At 44.1% G+C, this 17,365-nt stretch overlaps 1 protein-coding gene across 2 annotated transcripts; it reads left to right on the top strand.

The window, feature by feature from the left end:
- Window positions 1–11,595: 11,595 nt before the first annotated feature.
- Window positions 11,596–16,945, top strand: LOC119878086 (small integral membrane protein 10-like protein 2A). 2 transcript variants are annotated; one of them, XM_038588396.1, is made up of 2 exons: window positions 11,596–11,969; window positions 14,788–16,945. In XM_038588396.1, the coding sequence occupies exons 1-2, from the start codon at window positions 11,775–11,777 to the stop codon at window positions 14,950–14,952; spliced, it is 360 nt and encodes a 119-aa protein (XP_038444324.1). In that variant the 5' UTR covers window positions 11,596–11,774; the 3' UTR covers window positions 14,953–16,945. The 2 variants fall into 2 exon arrangements, with proteins under 2 accessions (XP_038444324.1, XP_038444325.1); XM_038588397.1 differs by having other exon boundaries at window positions 15,260–15,371.
- The last annotated feature ends 420 nt before the right edge of the window (window positions 16,946–17,365 follow it).

Genomic DNA, 17,365 nt, shown 5'->3' with positions numbered 1-17,365 from the left:
AATATCCTCAACCTCATCCTCCTTCACCCTTGACCTTGGGCTGCTTGTCCCTTGCCCATGGCTACCTTTCTCCCTCCCTCCACCTGTTTGTCCTTCAACCTCAGCCACTTTCTCTCTAGACCTTGGCCTCCTTCTCCTTCGACCTGGGCATCCTTTTCCCTAGACCTCGGCCTCCTGCTGCTTTGACCTCAGCCACCTTACTCTCTCCCTCAGCCTCCTTCTTCATCAACCTTGGCCTCTTCTTCCCTTGCCTTCAGGCTGTTTCCCCAATGAACTTGGACCCCTTTTCCCTTGACATTGGCCACCTTCTCCATTTGACTTGGCCTCCTTCTCTGTAGCCTTTGGCCTCCTTTCCCTCCCCATTAGCCTCCTTCTCCCTTGACCTCGGCCTGCTTCTCCCTCTCTCTTACATTGCTTCATCATTGACCTTGGACTGCTTATCCCTCGACCTGCGCCTCCTTCTCCCTAAACCTGGACCTTCTTTTCCATGGACCTCGGCCTCCTTTTGCCTCGAGCTCACTCTCCTTCTCCTACAACCTCAGCCATCTACTCACTCTATCTTGACCTCTTCTCCATCGACTGCAGCCTCCTTCTCCCTCACCCTGGGCCTCCTTTTCTCTCACCCTGGGTTTCAGGCTCCTTCTCCCATGTCCTTGGCCACCTACTCCCTAGACCTCTTTCTTTCTCAACCTCGGGCTCCTATTTCCTAGACCTCAGCCTCCATCTACCTCGATCTTGGCCACCTTCTTCCTTGACTTCAGCCTCCTCCCTCGACCTCGGCCTCCTTCTCTCTCTCCCTGGGCCTCCTTGTCACTTGACCTGGGATTCCTTCTACCTCAACCAAAGGCTCCTTTTCACTTGACCTTGGCCTCCTTGGCCCTCAAACTTGGACTGCTTCTGCCTCACCCTCGCACTTCATCTTCCTTGACCTCAGCCACCTACTCACTTGATCTCGGCTTCCTTCTCCCTCTCCCTCAGCCTGCTTCTCCCTTGCCCTCGTCTTGCCTCTCCCTGTCCTCACCCTGCTTCATCTTCGCCCTTGGCCTGCCACTCCCTCTTCTGTTCCCACTGCTTCTGCTCACTCTCTTTTTCTGTGAAATAAAATCTTTAGTATAATTCAAAGTTGACTAAGAAAATGATAGAGTAACAGTTGCAGTTTCAGGAGAGTCAATGCACCATTGGTTGTGATTCCTTCACACTTTTTTTATTGGGCATGACAAGATGGCTGACCCTGACTACTCTTTTCCTGGCCAATTTTCAGGGTTGTTTTTGCATTAGGGATAACAGCCCTGAAGAATGAGGTGATTTCTTCCCCTACAAGAGTGGGCCTTTTTCCATCTGTTGTAAAACTAGCGAATTCCCCAAATCCTCTCCTATACTGTAGCCCACTGCATGTGCCAACACTGATGACTGGCCCGTTGCATCCCCTCCATGAATGTAAGGCACTCAGTGAACCACAAAAAGCACTCTTTATATCCTCTAGCTTCTGCTTTGCCATTTTATCAGACTCTAGATTCTCATTTCTTTTTCCAACATCCACAAAGCAGTAAGAAATTAGCCTTTTAGCTGATAAGTAGGATAAAATCTCATATCCTATAGAATTCCTGACAATACCTAGTCTTTTCATTTCCTTACGAGTGACTTCTAAGAAGTACAAGTTTTTAATTTTGATAAAGCCCAATCTATCAGTTATTTCTTTCGTGGATCATACTTCTATGTCACATATAAAAATTCTTTGTCCAGTCCCAGGTCACACACAGCTTTTCCTGTCCTTGCTTCCAAAAAGTTTTACAGTTTTGGGACCCCCAGGTGGCTCAGTCAGTTGAGCATCTGACTATTGGTTTCAGCTCAGATCATGATCTCAGAGTGGTAAGATCAAGCCCCACATTGGGATATGCAACCAGCAGAATATGTGTGTCCCTCTCCCTCTGCTCCTCCCCTGCCCTCACTTTTTTTTTCTCTCTCTCTCAAATAAATACATACATAAAAATCTTTTTTAAAAAATAAATAATTTATAGCAGCAATGTCCAAAATAGCCATAATATGGAAAGAGCCCAGATGTCCATCAACAGATGGACAGAAGATATACCACAGAAGAAGTGGTATATATACAGAATGGAATATTACTCAACCATCAAAAAATCAGATCTTATCATTTGCAATGACACGGTTGGAACTAGAAGGTATTATGCTAAGTGAAATTACTCAATCAGAGGAAGACAATTATATGATTTCACCCATATGTGAAATTCAAGAAACAAAACAGGATCATAGAATAAGGGGGAGAATAAAATAAATTAAATCAGAGAGGGAGAGAAACCATAAGAGACTGTCAACTCTATGAAACAAACTGAGGGTCACTGGAGGGGAGGGAGCTGGGGAGATGGGGTACCTGGGTGACAGGCATGAAGGGGGGGACGTGATATAATGAGCACTGGGTGTTATATGCAACTAATGAATCACTAAACTCTACCTCTGAAACTAATTTTTTAAAAGTGAAAATAAGTTAATAAATAAATAAATAAAATCTTAAAAAAGAATTTTTACAGTTTTATGTTTTACATTTAGATCTATAATCTGGTTTTAATGAATTTTTTAAATAAGGTGTCATTTTTAGGTCGAGTAACTTTTTTCTTTTTTTGCCTATTGACGTTCAATTATTTCAACATGTTTGCTAAAAGGTATCCTTTCTCCATGGAATTGCTTCTTCATCTTTGTAACATATCAGTTAGCCATATGTGTGTAGTTCTGTTTCTCAAATCTATTTTGTTCCATTGATATGTGTGTTTATCTTTTCTTCACTACCACATTGTTACATTATAGTATGATAATATACAAAATAAAATAGCTGAAATGCAAACTTAAGACATGATCCTATATATGTTAGACTGTGTTTTCTGCAGTATGAAAGGAGAGTATAATTCATATTCCATACTGTATGATATTGTCATACTGCATCATACTACATACCTATAAATCAGTTCATGAAATATTAAATAACTAGGTGGTTGGGTTATAAGTGCTTTATATCATGCAGAAAACTTTGATATTTTGGTGACATTTAGGAAAACTGATTTAGATGAGATGAGAAACTTTATTTTTCCCATTTAAATTAAGAAAAGAGAGTTTTGCTATCCAAAAATGTGGTCTCCAGCATATTTTCAGGAACAGTTTAGATTCAAGTCATGATGAGTGCATATACAATCTTTTTCCACTCTTAAAATTCTAAATAACAACAATGGAAGCAACAATAATGATGGGGCTCAGGGCACCTGGCTGGCTTAGTTGGTAGAGCACACACACCACTCTTAACCTTGAGGTTTTGAGTTCAAGCCCCATGTTAGGTATAAGGAAGACCTTTAAAAAAAGATGGGGTTCAGGGCAGACTGCTCCAAAATATGCCACTTTGGCATATTGATTATTTTGAATTAAAGGTACTTAAGAGGGAGGAGGCAGGGGGAGGGAAATAATAAAAGTTACTTCAGAAACAGCCAGTGCAATAACACTCTGATCCTCCTCTGTCCCCCTGAAAACAGAAAATCAATTTCTACTGGTAGACTAATCATCAGACCTCTAAGTCAGCAGAACCTAAAATCAAAGCCTTGCAAATGGATCTTGAATAGGCAATCCACACTTCCAGCTGATAAAAAAAAAAAAGATATGACCGGGGTAAGGTATGGCCAGTGTGAATTCTGTTGAGTTCTTTCTTGCCTTCTTTTGCTGTAAAATGAGGTCCATCGTCAGAAGCAGTGTCGAATGGGATATCATACTTGTGAGTATGCTCATGAAAGTGGTATCAGTTGAGGTGCCACAGGCAGGGAAGGAAAATCCACACGCAGTCCCCTCCATGATGGAGGGGGATCCATGTAATCACCCTGCCACCAGATGGCTGCTCCTCCCACAGCAGGAAAATGGTATATGTTGGGGGTTTTGGCACTAGCCTCTGCTATTGGCAGGTTGGGATTGGACACTCAACTTTTCTGATAGCCAGATCAGCTATCAGAAAAGGAGGAGAAGTACACATAAGGAGGAGAGAAGTACAGGAGAAGTACACATAACTGAGCCCATGCAGAGACTCCATCTCTGCAACCATTGTCACTTTGTACATGGGCCCCTGAGCAAGCTTCAGAGTAGCTGGAGGAAAAGGTTGACATTCTTATGCAAGTCATCTTATTTACATGATTATTGAGTGTCTTCATCACAGTTGATGACCTCTATTGGGCATTTATATGGAATACAAATGTGTTTATATTCTGTGGCCATTCCTAGAGGTCCAACCACATATTACTTTTCCCAAACCCTCTCGTCACCAGTACTATAAATTTTGTTCATTCCAAGTCCCTGAACATCAGGCCATTTCTCCTTCTAAGCAAAGTGAACAACCAGATATACCACTTGAAACTATGTTCCCAGGTAAGATTTTACTTCTTTTCTGTCCTCTGGGCTACGTGTGTGGGGTTGTAATGCCACAGCAGTACGATGTCACACAAGCTGTATTTACATAGCTTTGAATCATCTACTCTTCAAACAACTGGTGCGATAGTTAATTTTCTGTCTATTTGCTGGGCCAAGGGAGGCCAAATAGCTAGTGAAACATTATTTCAGGTTTGTCTATGAGGGTGTTTCTGGAAGAGATTAACATTTAATTTGTGACTGAGTAAAGAGATCACCCTCACCAATGGAGGCTAGCAGCTGCCAATCCTTCAAGGGCCTGAATGGAACAGTAAGGTGAAGAGAAGGAAAATGCAATTTTCTTGAGCTGAGATGTCCATCTTTTCCTGCTCTCAGACATTGGATGAAGCTCCTAGTTCTCAAGCCTTTGGACTTGGGCTAAATTAAACCACCAGCTTTCCTGGTTCTCCAGCTTTCAAACAGTAGATTGTGGGACTTCTTGGCCTCTATAACCTTGTGTGTGAGACAATCTCTATCATAAATCTCCTCTTATATATCTATATATCTATGTGTATATATATCCTATTGGTTCTATTTGTCTAGAGAACACTAATACAACTGGTTATAGAGAGGTCCCTGCATTAGTCTGCTAGGGCTCCCATAACAAAATATCACAGAGTAGGTGGTTTACAAAGTAGAAATTAAAAGTTATTTTCTCATAGTCCTGGAAGGTTAGAAGTCAGAGATAAGATATCAGCAGAGTCAGTTTCTTCCGAAGCTCTCTTTCTTTGGCTGGTTTCTCCATGTATCTTCACACAGTCTTCCCTCTGGGCCTGTGTCCTAATTTCCTCTTCTTATAAGAATACCAGTCCTATTAGATTAGGATTTACCTCAGTGACCACATTTCACCTTAATTATCCTTTTAAAGACCTTAGCTCCAAATACAGTTACATTCTATCATACTAGTGATGAGGATTTCAACAGATGAATTTGGCAGGGTCACCAGGTCAGTTCATTAGAGTCCCCATGAAACCATACGTGTGGGTTGAGAAGGGGAAGGCAGTGTGGGAGACAAAGCCACACGAGGAAAGTGAACCACTGCTCATGAACCTTACACATGCCTCCATAATCTGCTGAAAGCTAAGTCATAGTGTTGCAGGATTTCTTTTCCTCCATTCTTGGTCACGCCACTTGCAACAACAAAGACGTAGAGGAGCCGAAGAGCAGTAGGCAGCAAGGTAAAGTTTATTGAGCAATAGTACAAAGCTCCAGAAGAGGGAGAGGACCCGAGAGGGTTGTGATTGGAATTTCTAAGCCTAGGAGTTTTTATGAGGTTGTGGGTGGGTCATTTTGATCTGATTCACCCTCCATGCTCCTGCCACCCTATGAGGTTTTCGTCCCCACACTCATCTACCTATCAAGTCATTCATTGTTCACGTGGGCAAGGGTGGAGGGCTCCTCCCAGGGTGGTGTAGAATAACACGATAGGGGCTTTTCCTTTTTAAGTAGTTTACTCTTTTTTTTAAATTTTATTTATTTATTCATGAGAATACACAGAGAGGAGAGAGAAGCAGAGACACAGGCAGAGGGAGACGCAGGCTCCATGCAGGGAGCCCGACATAGGACTTGATCCTGGGTCTCCAGGATCACACCCTGGGCCGAAGGCGGCACTAAACCGCTGAGCCACCGGGGCTGCCCAGTTTACTCTTTAAAAAAAAAGATTTTATTCAGTCATTCATGAAAGACACACACACACACACACACACACAGAGAAGTAGAGATATAGGAAAAGAGAGAAGCAGGCTCCATGCAGGGAGCCCGATGTGGGACTCGATCCTGGGACTCCAGGATCACACCCTGTGCCGAAGGCAGACGCTCAACCACTGAGCCACCCAGGTGACCTTAGGTAATTTACTCTTAAGATTGGGGAGTCCCTTGCCTCTGCCTTTCTCCCGATGATCCTCCATTAATATATAGCACATCTATTTCTAGTTCCCCCTGTATTCTTCGTGACTCAGACAGGTATGTCAAATGGGGATGTGACAGGGATCCCTAAACTGGAATTTTTTAGTCGTGAAGATGACCCTAATTTCTGTGAGTCTTCCATGCCTGTAGTGTTGGTTTTAGTTGACTCTTTTGAAAGGAGAGCATAGGGGTTAAGAGCATGGACTCTGGAACCAGTTTCTGGTTTCATTTCTGGTTCCGCCAATTATTAATGGGTAAGTGATTTAAACTTTCAATTCCTTATTTACCTTTTCTGTAAAGGTGTACAATGATAGTGCCTACTTTGTAGGGTTGTTGGGCTTTTTTGTAATGTTATTTTGAGGAGTAATGTGTTAATATATGCAAAGTGCTTGGAAGAATGTCTGCCAGAAAATAAGCGCTTTGTATGTTTGCTGTGACTACTGTCATTGGAAGGGGAAGGCAGTTCCAGCTTTCCATCTGGCCCTTCTTTTTTTTTTTTAAAGATTCTTTATTCATGAGAGACACACAGAGAGAGAGGCGCAGAGACACAGGCAGAGAGAGAAGCAGGCTCCATGCAGGGAGCCCAACGCTGGACTCGATTCCCGGTCTCCAGGATCACACCCTAGGCCAAAGGCGGCGCTAAACCACTGAGCCAGCCAGACTGCCCCCATATGGCCCTTCTTAACAGAAAAATTCTCACTGCACAGGTCAGGAAGCCAGTTAGCATGTTTGGCTAGTTGCTGGTGCTATTACAACTGAAAACCCAGGAACAGGGGAAATTACCACAGCGTGAGTTTGTATACCCACTGGGCCTACTATACATTGGATTTAAGCCAAAACTCCATTTATTTTTTAAAGATTTAAAAATTTTTATTTATTAATGAGAAACACAGAGAGAGGCAGAGACACAGGCAGAAGGAGAAGCAGGCTGATCTGAGGGGCTGTGACACTATCGTGGTGACCCGATTGTTTGGCAGAATTCTTTTCTTTTTTTAAAAGATTTTATTTATTTCTTTTAGACTGAGAGATCATAAGTAAGCATTGGGGAGGGGCAGAGAGAGACGGAAACCAAAGCTGACTTCCTTCTGAGTGAGGATCCTGATGTAAGACTCAATCCCAGGATCCTGAAATCAAGATCTGAGCTGAAATCAAGAGTCAGACACTTAACCGACTGAGCCACCCAAGCGCCCTTGTTTGCCAGAATTCTTTTCATGAAATGGGACATGCTTCTATTTCTGTCATAGGGCTCCCATATTCCAGTAATCACCACCAAAGATCACTGTTGACCAAACCACTTTGATGGCCACTCTACCCAGTAACTCTATTCTGGGGCATGGTTATCAGTTAGCTTTTGCTGTAAAACAAACCCCTACAAGCTTAGAGGCTTAAAACAACAACCATTTCTTTAATTAACAGTTGTTAGGCATTGGCAGCTTGGGCTGGGCCATCCTGCTTGCGTCAGCTAGACTCTCACGTGTCTGTGGTCAGTTGCTGCTGGTGGTCTTGGTGATAGGACCACTAAGGGTTGGTTGGCCATCAGTTGGGGCTACAGGGATGATTGGGACCTAAGTCTCATCTGTTTTGTTCACATGGTGGTAGCAGGTTTCCAAGACTAGCAAGAGTACAGGCCCCAGTGCATAAGCACCTTCCAACCCTGTGCTTGCACTATTTTTGCCAATATCCTGTTGACTAAAGCAAGTCATATGGTAGATTCAAGAAAAAAGAAACAGACCACCTCTTGTTGAGAAGATCTGCAAAGTCCATGCAAAATGGGATTCAGGAAAGGGAAACATTTGTTGCTATTTTTACTCTCTACCACAGGCACCAATTCCAACCCCCACCCCCACCCCTTCTGGACCCCTCTCCCTTTCAAGCACATCACCTAATCTCTTTAGAGAAACACTGTCCATTTTCATCCGGAGATAACTAGGTAGGAGGGTGGGCGGTTGGGGGGGGGGGTAGAAATGCACTTATTCAGCCATTTTTCAATTAGATTTTAAAAATTGTTTTAAAGATTTTATTTATTCATTCATGAGAGACACATAGATAGAGAGGCACAGAGACACAGGCAGAGGGAGAATGCAGGCAGCCCGACGTGGGACTTGATCCAGGGACTCCCAGATCACGCCCTAGGCTGAAGGCAAGCACCAAACCGCTGAGCCACCCAGGGATCCCCAAGATTTTATTTATTTGAGAAAGAGGGTGCACAAGGTGGGGAGCAGCAGAGGGAGAGGGAGAAGCAGACTCCCTGCTGAGCATGGAACCCAATGTGGGGCTTGATCCCACAATCCTGAGTTCATGACCTGAGCCAATGGCAGATGTTTCACCAACTGAGCCACCCAGGCATCCCTCAAATAGATTTCAAATAACCAGCTCCTTTGATGCCATCTTCCCACTTCCACTCTCCATACTTGGAGAATGAAGGTGCTTCCTTCAGGAAACTGGCTTCTGCCTCTGCCTCACCCAGGTTTTGCCTGAGATTTGCTGGGCCCTGGTGCCCTCCCGTAAGACTGATCCTTCAGATGGAGCCCATCTGCATTCATTCAGAGAATTTCTCAAACACTTGGTCCTTTATCCTCACTCTTTCTACTAATTTTATGAATGAATCTACTTGGTACTTCTTTCTAATTGCTTCTATTTGATTTGGAGAGGTAAACACCTGTCTTCAATTTGGTGTCTTCTACTACAAAAGCCTTCAATTACATTTAAATCTATTATCTCTAGACCCAATATAGCAGTTAAAAAAATGTGTTCCTGGGATCCCTGGGTGGCGCAGCGGTTTGGCGCCTGCCTTTGGCCCAGGGCGCGATCCTGGAGACCCGGGATCGAGTCCCACATCGGGCTCCCGATGCATGGAGCCTGCTCCTCCCTCTGCCCGTGTCTCTGCCTCTCTCTCTCTCTGTGACTATCATAAATTAAAAAAATTAAAAAAAAATGTGTTCCTCCCATATGTACTAAGAGTGGGTAATACAGATAGAAGACTTAAGGTATATGTACCTTATCATGGGAAAGAAGAGCCAGGAGACTTGTACACTTTCCTAAAGACAATAATTTAGCCTATTGCTGTTTATTGTCAGTATGTGGTGTGAGGAAGGAGGCATTTCCTTTACTTAATGCGTCACTACAGACTATTTTGTCTTCTCTGGTTTCTCCCAGGGTCATGGTTGAGATTTTATCATTCCCAGGCTGCTTGTGTTGTTCTGCCTGTCTTAGGCAAAATTTTTATTTTATTTTTTTAAGATTTTATTTACCTATTCATGAGAGACACACACACACAGAGAAGCAGAGACACAGGCAGAGGGTGAACCAGGCTCCACACAGGGAACCCGACGTGGGACTCCATCTGGGGTCTCCAGGATCAAGCCCTGGGCCAAAGGTGGCACTAAACCGCTAGGCCACCGGGGCTGCCCTTAGGCAAAAATTTTAATATAAAAATAAGCAAAGGGGCCAGGACTTACTACTAGGCATCCATTAGGAATACTACCTAGCCCATAAGGTATCAACATGGAAATATATGCAAGATATATTATGTTTAAAAGCAATTGTCAGGGTGCCTGGGTGGCTCAATCCGCTAAGCGGCCAATTCTGGGTTTCTGCTGGGGTCATGATCTCAGGGTCATGAGATCAAACCCTGTGTGGGGCTCTGTGCTCAGTGGGGAGTCTGTTTGTCCCTCTCCCTCTGCTTCTCCCCCTGCTCGCTCTCTCTCTAAAATAAATATATAAAACCTTAAAAAAAGCAATTGTCAGGGCAGAAGGTTTATGATTCCATTTTTTGCTCTGTGACTTGCGTGTGATATATGTATATGCCTTGCTTATTAATATATGTAAATAATTTTTTAAAGATTTTATTTATTTATTCATGAGAGACACAAGGAGGGGGGAGGAGGCAGAGACACAGGCAGAGGGAGAAACAGGCTCCATGCAGGGAGCCCAATGTGGGACTTGATCCTGGGTCTCCAGGGCAGCGCTAAACCCCTGAGCCACCGGGGCTGCCCCAATATATGTAAATAATTGATAAAAACATATACCAATCTGTTAATAGTCTTTCTGATGAATTGTACCATTCTTATACTATATTTTTATAATATTTCAAGGTTTTACAAATTATCAGTAAAATAATACTAAAAGATTAAGAGATTTAGAAAAGTTGCTCAGCAACTTAATTGATAATTAAAGTGAATGCAAATCAGAGGAGTCATGAATCTTAATTATTACCTTACATATTGGTGAAAAAATTCCAAGATTAACACTCAATGTTGTATACAGCCCTGGTCCCAAAACTTTTTTGATCAACCACATGGATTAAAAAATAAAACTTCTTTGACCTGGAACACTAAACATATATGTTTATGTGATTGTTTGTGTAAATAAAAACGGGATTATATTCCTCATTCTTTTCTGCCACTTGAAAATTTATACTTACGGTAACATTCCCTGTGACAATGTTTGGCATAAGAAAAACCGGAAACATTTAGAATGTTCATCAATAGGGGACGGGTTAAATAAATGATTGAACATTATTAGGCAACATAGATGTTAGGGTAGTGATCAGTCGTCCAAGAGAGTGAGATAGTTATATATTATTGACTCTGAAAGAGCACTGTATGAACATACCAAGTCTGAAAGTATATACAGTAAACGGAATGGTAGTTCTGGTGGGGGCGGGGTGAAGAATGTGAAACTAAGCAGGGAATCGGCTTCCCATTGTTCTTATTGTTTGTGTTGTTGAAAATTTCTAACCGCTTGTTTGCATAACTTTTCCCATTAGAAAATACTAAAGATCTAAAACCAAATTTTCAAAGTCGTTTGAATCATTACAGCAGAAGGCACACATTTTACAGTTGAGAAAATAAAGAGGTTTTGTGTGTTCCTACTAGCTCACAGTTGAGGATTGAAAAAAAATTCCTAAAGGGATTTGAGGCAACAGGAAATGGGTTCACGCTTCTAAGCCATTAAAGATCATGTTTAGGAAGGAACTCTTTTAACGTTTGGAGCAAGTTTCGTTTTGCTTCCATTAAAAAGGACCACCAGGAGGAGAAAGCCCAGTCTCCCTTGAAAGCCATGCGCCCCTCCTCCTTCCCTCCCTCCTCAGCCTCCAGCCTCGGGTCCTCCCACCGCGCCCGGTCCCCTCTCCCTCCCAAATCCAGGGGCTCACGCACTACAGTGCACCGCTCGCCCCCGAGGCAGCTCAGCCTGGCGGCCCCGCGAAGCACCAACAATCACGGATTGCTGCTGCCCGAGAACAGCCAGGAAGCAGAGCGTGTGTGGTGCAGCGCGGCTAGCATCTACCGGAGCCCAGTGGGCCCCCCACGCGGATTGCCCCCGCGCGCATCCCTCGGTCCGTCGATCGGTGGGTCAGCACTGCTGGCTGGAAGCCCTGAGCTCCCTGCACTCGTTTGGGAGGCGACATCAGACCGATGGCGGCAGCGGCGGCCCTATCGGGCCTGGTGGTGCGGCTGTCGCGCTCCAGGGCGGCTCGTGGCTCCTACGGCGCCTTCTGCAAGGGGCTCACGCGCACGCTGATCATCTTCTTCGACCTGGCCTGGCGGCTGCGCACCAACTTCCCCTACTTCTACGTGGTGGCCTCGGTGATGCTCAACGTCCGCCTGCAGGTACATATTTAGAGCAACTAACTTTGTGGCTTTGGGGGGGGGGTGGCAAGGATGGCTGGCTTCCACCCAGCGGCCCGCCCGCCCTAGGGCACAGCACGCGCAGACTGGCGGGGCAGTCTCCCCACTGCCTGCCTTATCTTTTCATGTACACGGGTGGCTGGAAATCATCATTTGCGGAAAGTCTACCGAATATCCAAAAAAGCCACATAGAATGAAAAAGTGATTCATCAGGCAATAGATAGAGGAACAGGAAAGAACTCTAAACTCTGAAAGTCTTCAGAAATACTCGAGAAGTTCTTTCAGCCGTAAAACGTAAAACAGCCAGAACGGGAGGAACCTTCGAGCCACAGGATGCTAGAAGTGGGTCGGGGGGAACAAGAGGAAAGGTTACTCAACCGAAAGGTAAACCTGAACAGCACAACAGTCCCGTTAGGAAGCAGATCTTCCCAATTAGGATAAGATGTGAACAGACTTCCAACTGAACGGAATGAGCAATAGATGGATTGAGTTAGAAGCTGGAAGAAATTAACAACGTGATCTGAAGGGCAAACGCTTCTTCATCCCCAAAGCCAAGGCAATGGCGAACAGAAACTACAGAGGGAAACAAGTATCTCAAACTGTGCAAGGAAAGCAGGCTTCGGAGAGGAAGCAACCTCAGTTGTGGCCGGGTTTTGAAAAGCTGCCAGGAGTGGGAGAAAGGGAATCCGCTCCCACACTAATTTGTGCAGCAAAACTCTGCGCCCGCAGAGACCAATCATCCAGTTCAGCTCTGCTTTGCACTGAACCATATTTGAAGAATCACTTCGACGGAGACAGAAGTTACAGTTTTCCATTTTTGGACCAAATCTGTCAGCGAAGCAGGGAAGACTTCATGATGGTTATAGAACCGGATGGCAACATTAGCCACTTGCACAGTGCAGGGTCCAGGCAACAAGTGGGAGGGAAAAGAGGAATTGGAACTGGGCTGGCGCGGGGGGGTGGGCAGGGGGTGGGCGGGGCGGGGGGGGGGTCGCTATTCTCATAAAGCAGGAAGTCCAGATTCTGTCTCTAGTTGAAAGAATAAGGCAGATTTAGGGATCATATTGTTAAAGTGAACAAGGTAGCTAATGGGAGATTTAAAAATAGTGATTCGACCATACTGAGGGAGGGGGAGGTGCTGGAACAGCAGGAAGACAAAATTCCTCATGTTATCAAGTTAAAAAAGAGTAAAGCATGTTCTTAAGGAAGAAAGGACGTAACTGCTAAACAGGTGTAAACATTTTTGCCTCTGGCTTGGGAAACTGAGCTGAGCAGGATGGGCAGGGATTTACTACTTTTCATTATATGCTTTTTTTTAGTATTTTATTTTATTTTTTGAAAACTATGTATTGCTTTGATTAAAAATTAAAACTTAATAAAAACTGAATTGACTTCAAGTAGAAGGAAATTTGGGGGGGGAGTAGGAGCTGGGGATGGGGACAAGGCCAGGGAGATTCTGCCTTCCTATCTTTCTGCAGAAGTGTATATGCAGAAATGTATGTGTATGTGCCTCATACACATGAGTGTATGTGCCTCAAATGTGCCTGAACGGTCCCATGAAGTACGATTTTTTGGCTTTTCACACCAAACTTAGACCCCAGGGAAAAGCTTTAAAAATAAAAATGGGGCAACCCGGGTAGCTCAGCGGTTTAGCGCCGCCTTCAGCCCAGGGCGTGATCCTGGAGACCCAGGATTGGGTCCCACGTTGGGCTCCTTGCATGGAGCCTGCTTCTCCTGCTTGTCTCTCTCTCTCTCTCTCTCTCCCTTTCCCTCTCTCATGAATAAATAAATAAATAATCTTAAAAAAAATAAAAATGGCTGGGACACCTGGGTGGCTCAGTGGTTGAGCATCTGCTTTGGCTCAAGCCATGATCTCCAGGTCCTGGGATCGAGTCCCACATCAGGCTCCCCACACGGAGCCTGCTTCTCCCTCTGCCTGTGTCTCTGCCTCTCTCTGTGTGTCTCTTATGAATAAATAAATAAAATCTCTTTAAAAAATAAAAATTAAAAAATTAAAGTGGCCAGTAATCTTCAAGTAGCCCAGAACCTCCTCACTCTGAAATTGCACATTTCTGCAGTGCTTTAGTTAAGATAAAAATATACATTTATTTATTTTGTAAAACTCACAATTTTTCAAAACCGTTTTCCAGGTTTATCAAGGTGTAAGTGATATATAACACTGTGTAAATGTAAGCTGCACAGACTGTTGGTTTGATACACTTCTAAACTGTGACATGGTTGCCACCAGCATCAGCTGACTTCTCCTTCACATCACATAATTACTGTTTTTTTGTGGTGAAAACATTCAAGATTCGTCTCTTACTTGGTAACTTTCTTTCAAGTATATGATAGAATATTAACTGATCTCAACGTTGGGACTTAAATCCCTAAAGTTTCTTCATCTTTGTTTTTTAAGATTTTATTTATTTATTCATGAGAGAGAGAGAGAGAGAGGAAGAGACACAGGCAGAGGGAGAAGAAGCAGGCTCTCTGCAGGAGCCTGATGTGGGACCCTATCCTGGACCCTGGGGTCACGCCCTGAGTCAAAGGCTGAGCCACCCAGGCGTCCCAGTTTATTCATCTTCTAAGTGGAAGTCTGTACTCTTGGACTAACATCTCCTCACTGCCCCCGCCCCCAACCCTCTGGTAACCAGTCTCCTACTCGGTTTCTCTTTTGGCTTTTTCAACTCCATGTATAAGTGAGATCATACAGAATATTGATGGACACTTTGACGATTGCCTCCAGATGTTTAGACGAGGTGCTGATTTTTTTTTAAGATTTCATTTATTTATTCACAAGAGAGACACACAGAGAGAGGCAGAGACACAGGCAGAGGGAGAAGCAGGCTCCATGTGGGGAGCCCGACATGAGACTCGATCCCCGGACTCCAGGATCACGCCCTGGGCTGAAGGTAGGCGCCAAACCGCTGAGCCACCCAGGGATCCTGAGGTGCTGATGTTTTAGTGTTGGTCATATTAAAGAGCAGGTGTTCTAAACTAAATGCCCCCACATTAGTATAGGGATGCAGGGCAGGCCGCCCCAAGATGAGCCATTTTGACATAAACATCACTTTGAGTCAAAAGCTTTGAGAACCCAGTAGAAGCCGCAAAAGCTCTTTATCTCCCCCTCAACTGCCTGCCCTTACCAGGCAGAGAGCTGGGAACAGAGTATCCTCTTTATCTAAAAAACTTATCTGTATAACAGAGCAACCTTTGTTTTCCAAACATCTCTCCCCTTCCTGCTAATGGTCTTTCTCCCCCTTTCTTTTCAGATCCTACCCCTCTCCTGAGCTCCTAGAGGCCTTGTGTTGCCTCATTGTTTCTGTAATCTCCTGTCTGTGTGGGTTCCTCATTGGTCCACCATTAAACTTGACTTTCTGCTCATCTGTCTCATGTCAATTTGATTCTTGGTCGGTGGGGGGCGGGGAGAAGGTCCTTGAGGGTCAGAGGAACTTCCTCCCCAACAGTAGGAGCTTGGTTCAATAAAAATAGCACAACTAAAAAAAATAGCACAACTATGCAACACCTGGGTAGCTCGGCAATTGAGCATTTGTCTTTGGCTCAAGACGTGATCCTGGATTACCAGGATCAAATCCCGCATCTAGCTTCTTTCATGGAGCCTGTTTCTCCTCCCTCTGCCTGTGTTTCTGCCTCTCTCTCTGTGTCTCTCATGAATAAATAAATAAAATCTGAAAAAAAGATAGCACAACTATATAAAGGAGTACCATGTAGTCCTTAAAAATAAGGGATTCTTTTATCCAAGTGGAATTAATCTAATAGGTGGGAAGTGAGAGGCAGAGAGAGAAGCAGGCTCCATGCAGGGAACCCAATGTGGAACTCGATCCTGGAACCCCAGGATCACACCCTGGGCGCAAGGCAGGCACTCAACTGCTGAGCCACCCACGCATCCCATGGTGATGATTAGTTTTTAATCATGTTTTTATTTAAATTGTGAGAACTTTATATTTTTGGTATAAGATTCATTATCTGGTGGGTGCCACAGATGCTAGAATTTGGGGAAAGCTTAAGGTAGACCCTTGATTCCCAGAAGCCTCACCTTGTGCTGCCAGGGCCCTATGCTGGTCATACAAGAGGCTCAGACAGAGCTCAGCCACTTACAGAGGATTTGAATTCTAACCAAGGAAACTTGTTTTAATAAAATATTAAAAGCATTATTTATACCAAATACTCAACATAAAAGCAAATCAGTTTCAATGTGGAAACTGTAACTAATTAAATACCACTTTCTTCCCAGAAATCATATCTTGCCCATGAACAAAGATCAAATGCATACATCTCTAAACAATAAACAGTTTATAATTTTTAACTTGCAAAGAGCACAAGCTTTTGGTTTTGTGTTTCACTTTTCAAGTTATTTCCCCTAATTCATTGCAGGGATAATTTCTCTCACCTCACAGAAAAAAAAAAAAAGGCAGTGTAGCTACAACATCCTCAGATTTATTAACCTACTCCCTTCCGTGCTCATCAGTCCTTCGAGAGCTGAATATCTCTGGCAACCTTTACATTGACTTATTGTAGTTCGATGCAGTTCTCTTGAGCATGGCTAACACTACTCTAGAGCAACAGACTTTAACTCACACTTTCCTACGGAATTCTCTGAAAGCACCAGATGGGAAGGGGCTCCTCTCTTACATGCCAAATATTTTCTCCCTTGACTCTATCATTTCCTCTTCCCAGGGCCTCTCCTGATAATACCAATCATCTGACTTGAGAGGCACAGATGCAGATTCCAGACCAGGGACTTCCTCAGCCTGGGCCTTCTCTTGTGACCCTTAACCCCCCTCCTTGGACGCAATTCCTAAATTGCATTCAGACTCAGACTGGTTCTGGTCTGAATAACAACTGCATGGGCACCCTTCTCCAGAAACTTAAAGAGACTGTCTCTGGCATCTTTGTCCCCAGTGTAGGGGTAGAAGTGGTTGGAGAGTTATAAACATTGTCTTTCGGGATCCCTGGGTGGCGCAGCGGTTTGGCGCCTGCCTTTGGCCCAGGGCGCGATCCTGGAGGCCCGGGATCGAATCCCACATCGGGCTCCCGGTGCATGGAGCCTGCTTCTCCCTCTGCCTGTGTCTCTGACTCTCTCTCTCTCTCTGTGACTGTCATAAATAAATAAAAAAAAAAAACATTGTCTTTCAAGACATGACTTACCAGAAATCCCCCTTTTGATGTTTTACTGCGAATCTAAGAGCTTCACTTAAAATCCTTCTCTTTCCATCACCTGTATTTCTACCCTAAATACTGCTGAGGCCTGGAGTAATGAATCCTGGGAATTTTCAGCAGTTCCCAAAAGATAGGGTGTTAAGTAGATAGAAAAGTAATGTAGAGAATAATAACCTTGTCCTCCTTAAATTCCTAGC

Source organism: Canis lupus, chromosome X (assembly GCF_011100685.1).
Source record: "Canis lupus familiaris isolate Mischka breed German Shepherd chromosome X, alternate assembly UU_Cfam_GSD_1.0, whole genome shotgun sequence".
Lineage (NCBI taxonomy): Eukaryota > Metazoa > Chordata > Mammalia > Carnivora > Canidae > Canis > Canis lupus.
Note: the sequence above shows the minus strand (reverse complement) of the source record. Positions and strands in the feature narration are given on the sequence as shown.

Coding starts and splice junctions, on each gene's coding strand:
- LOC119878086 (XM_038588396.1), top strand. CDS start 11,775: ATGGCGGCAGCGGCGGCCCTATCGGGCCTGGTGGTGCGGCTGTCGCGC. Junction 11,970..14,787: donor TGCTCAACGTCCGCCTGCAG/GTACATATTTAG, acceptor TTTATTCACAAG/AGAGACACACAGAGAGAGGC.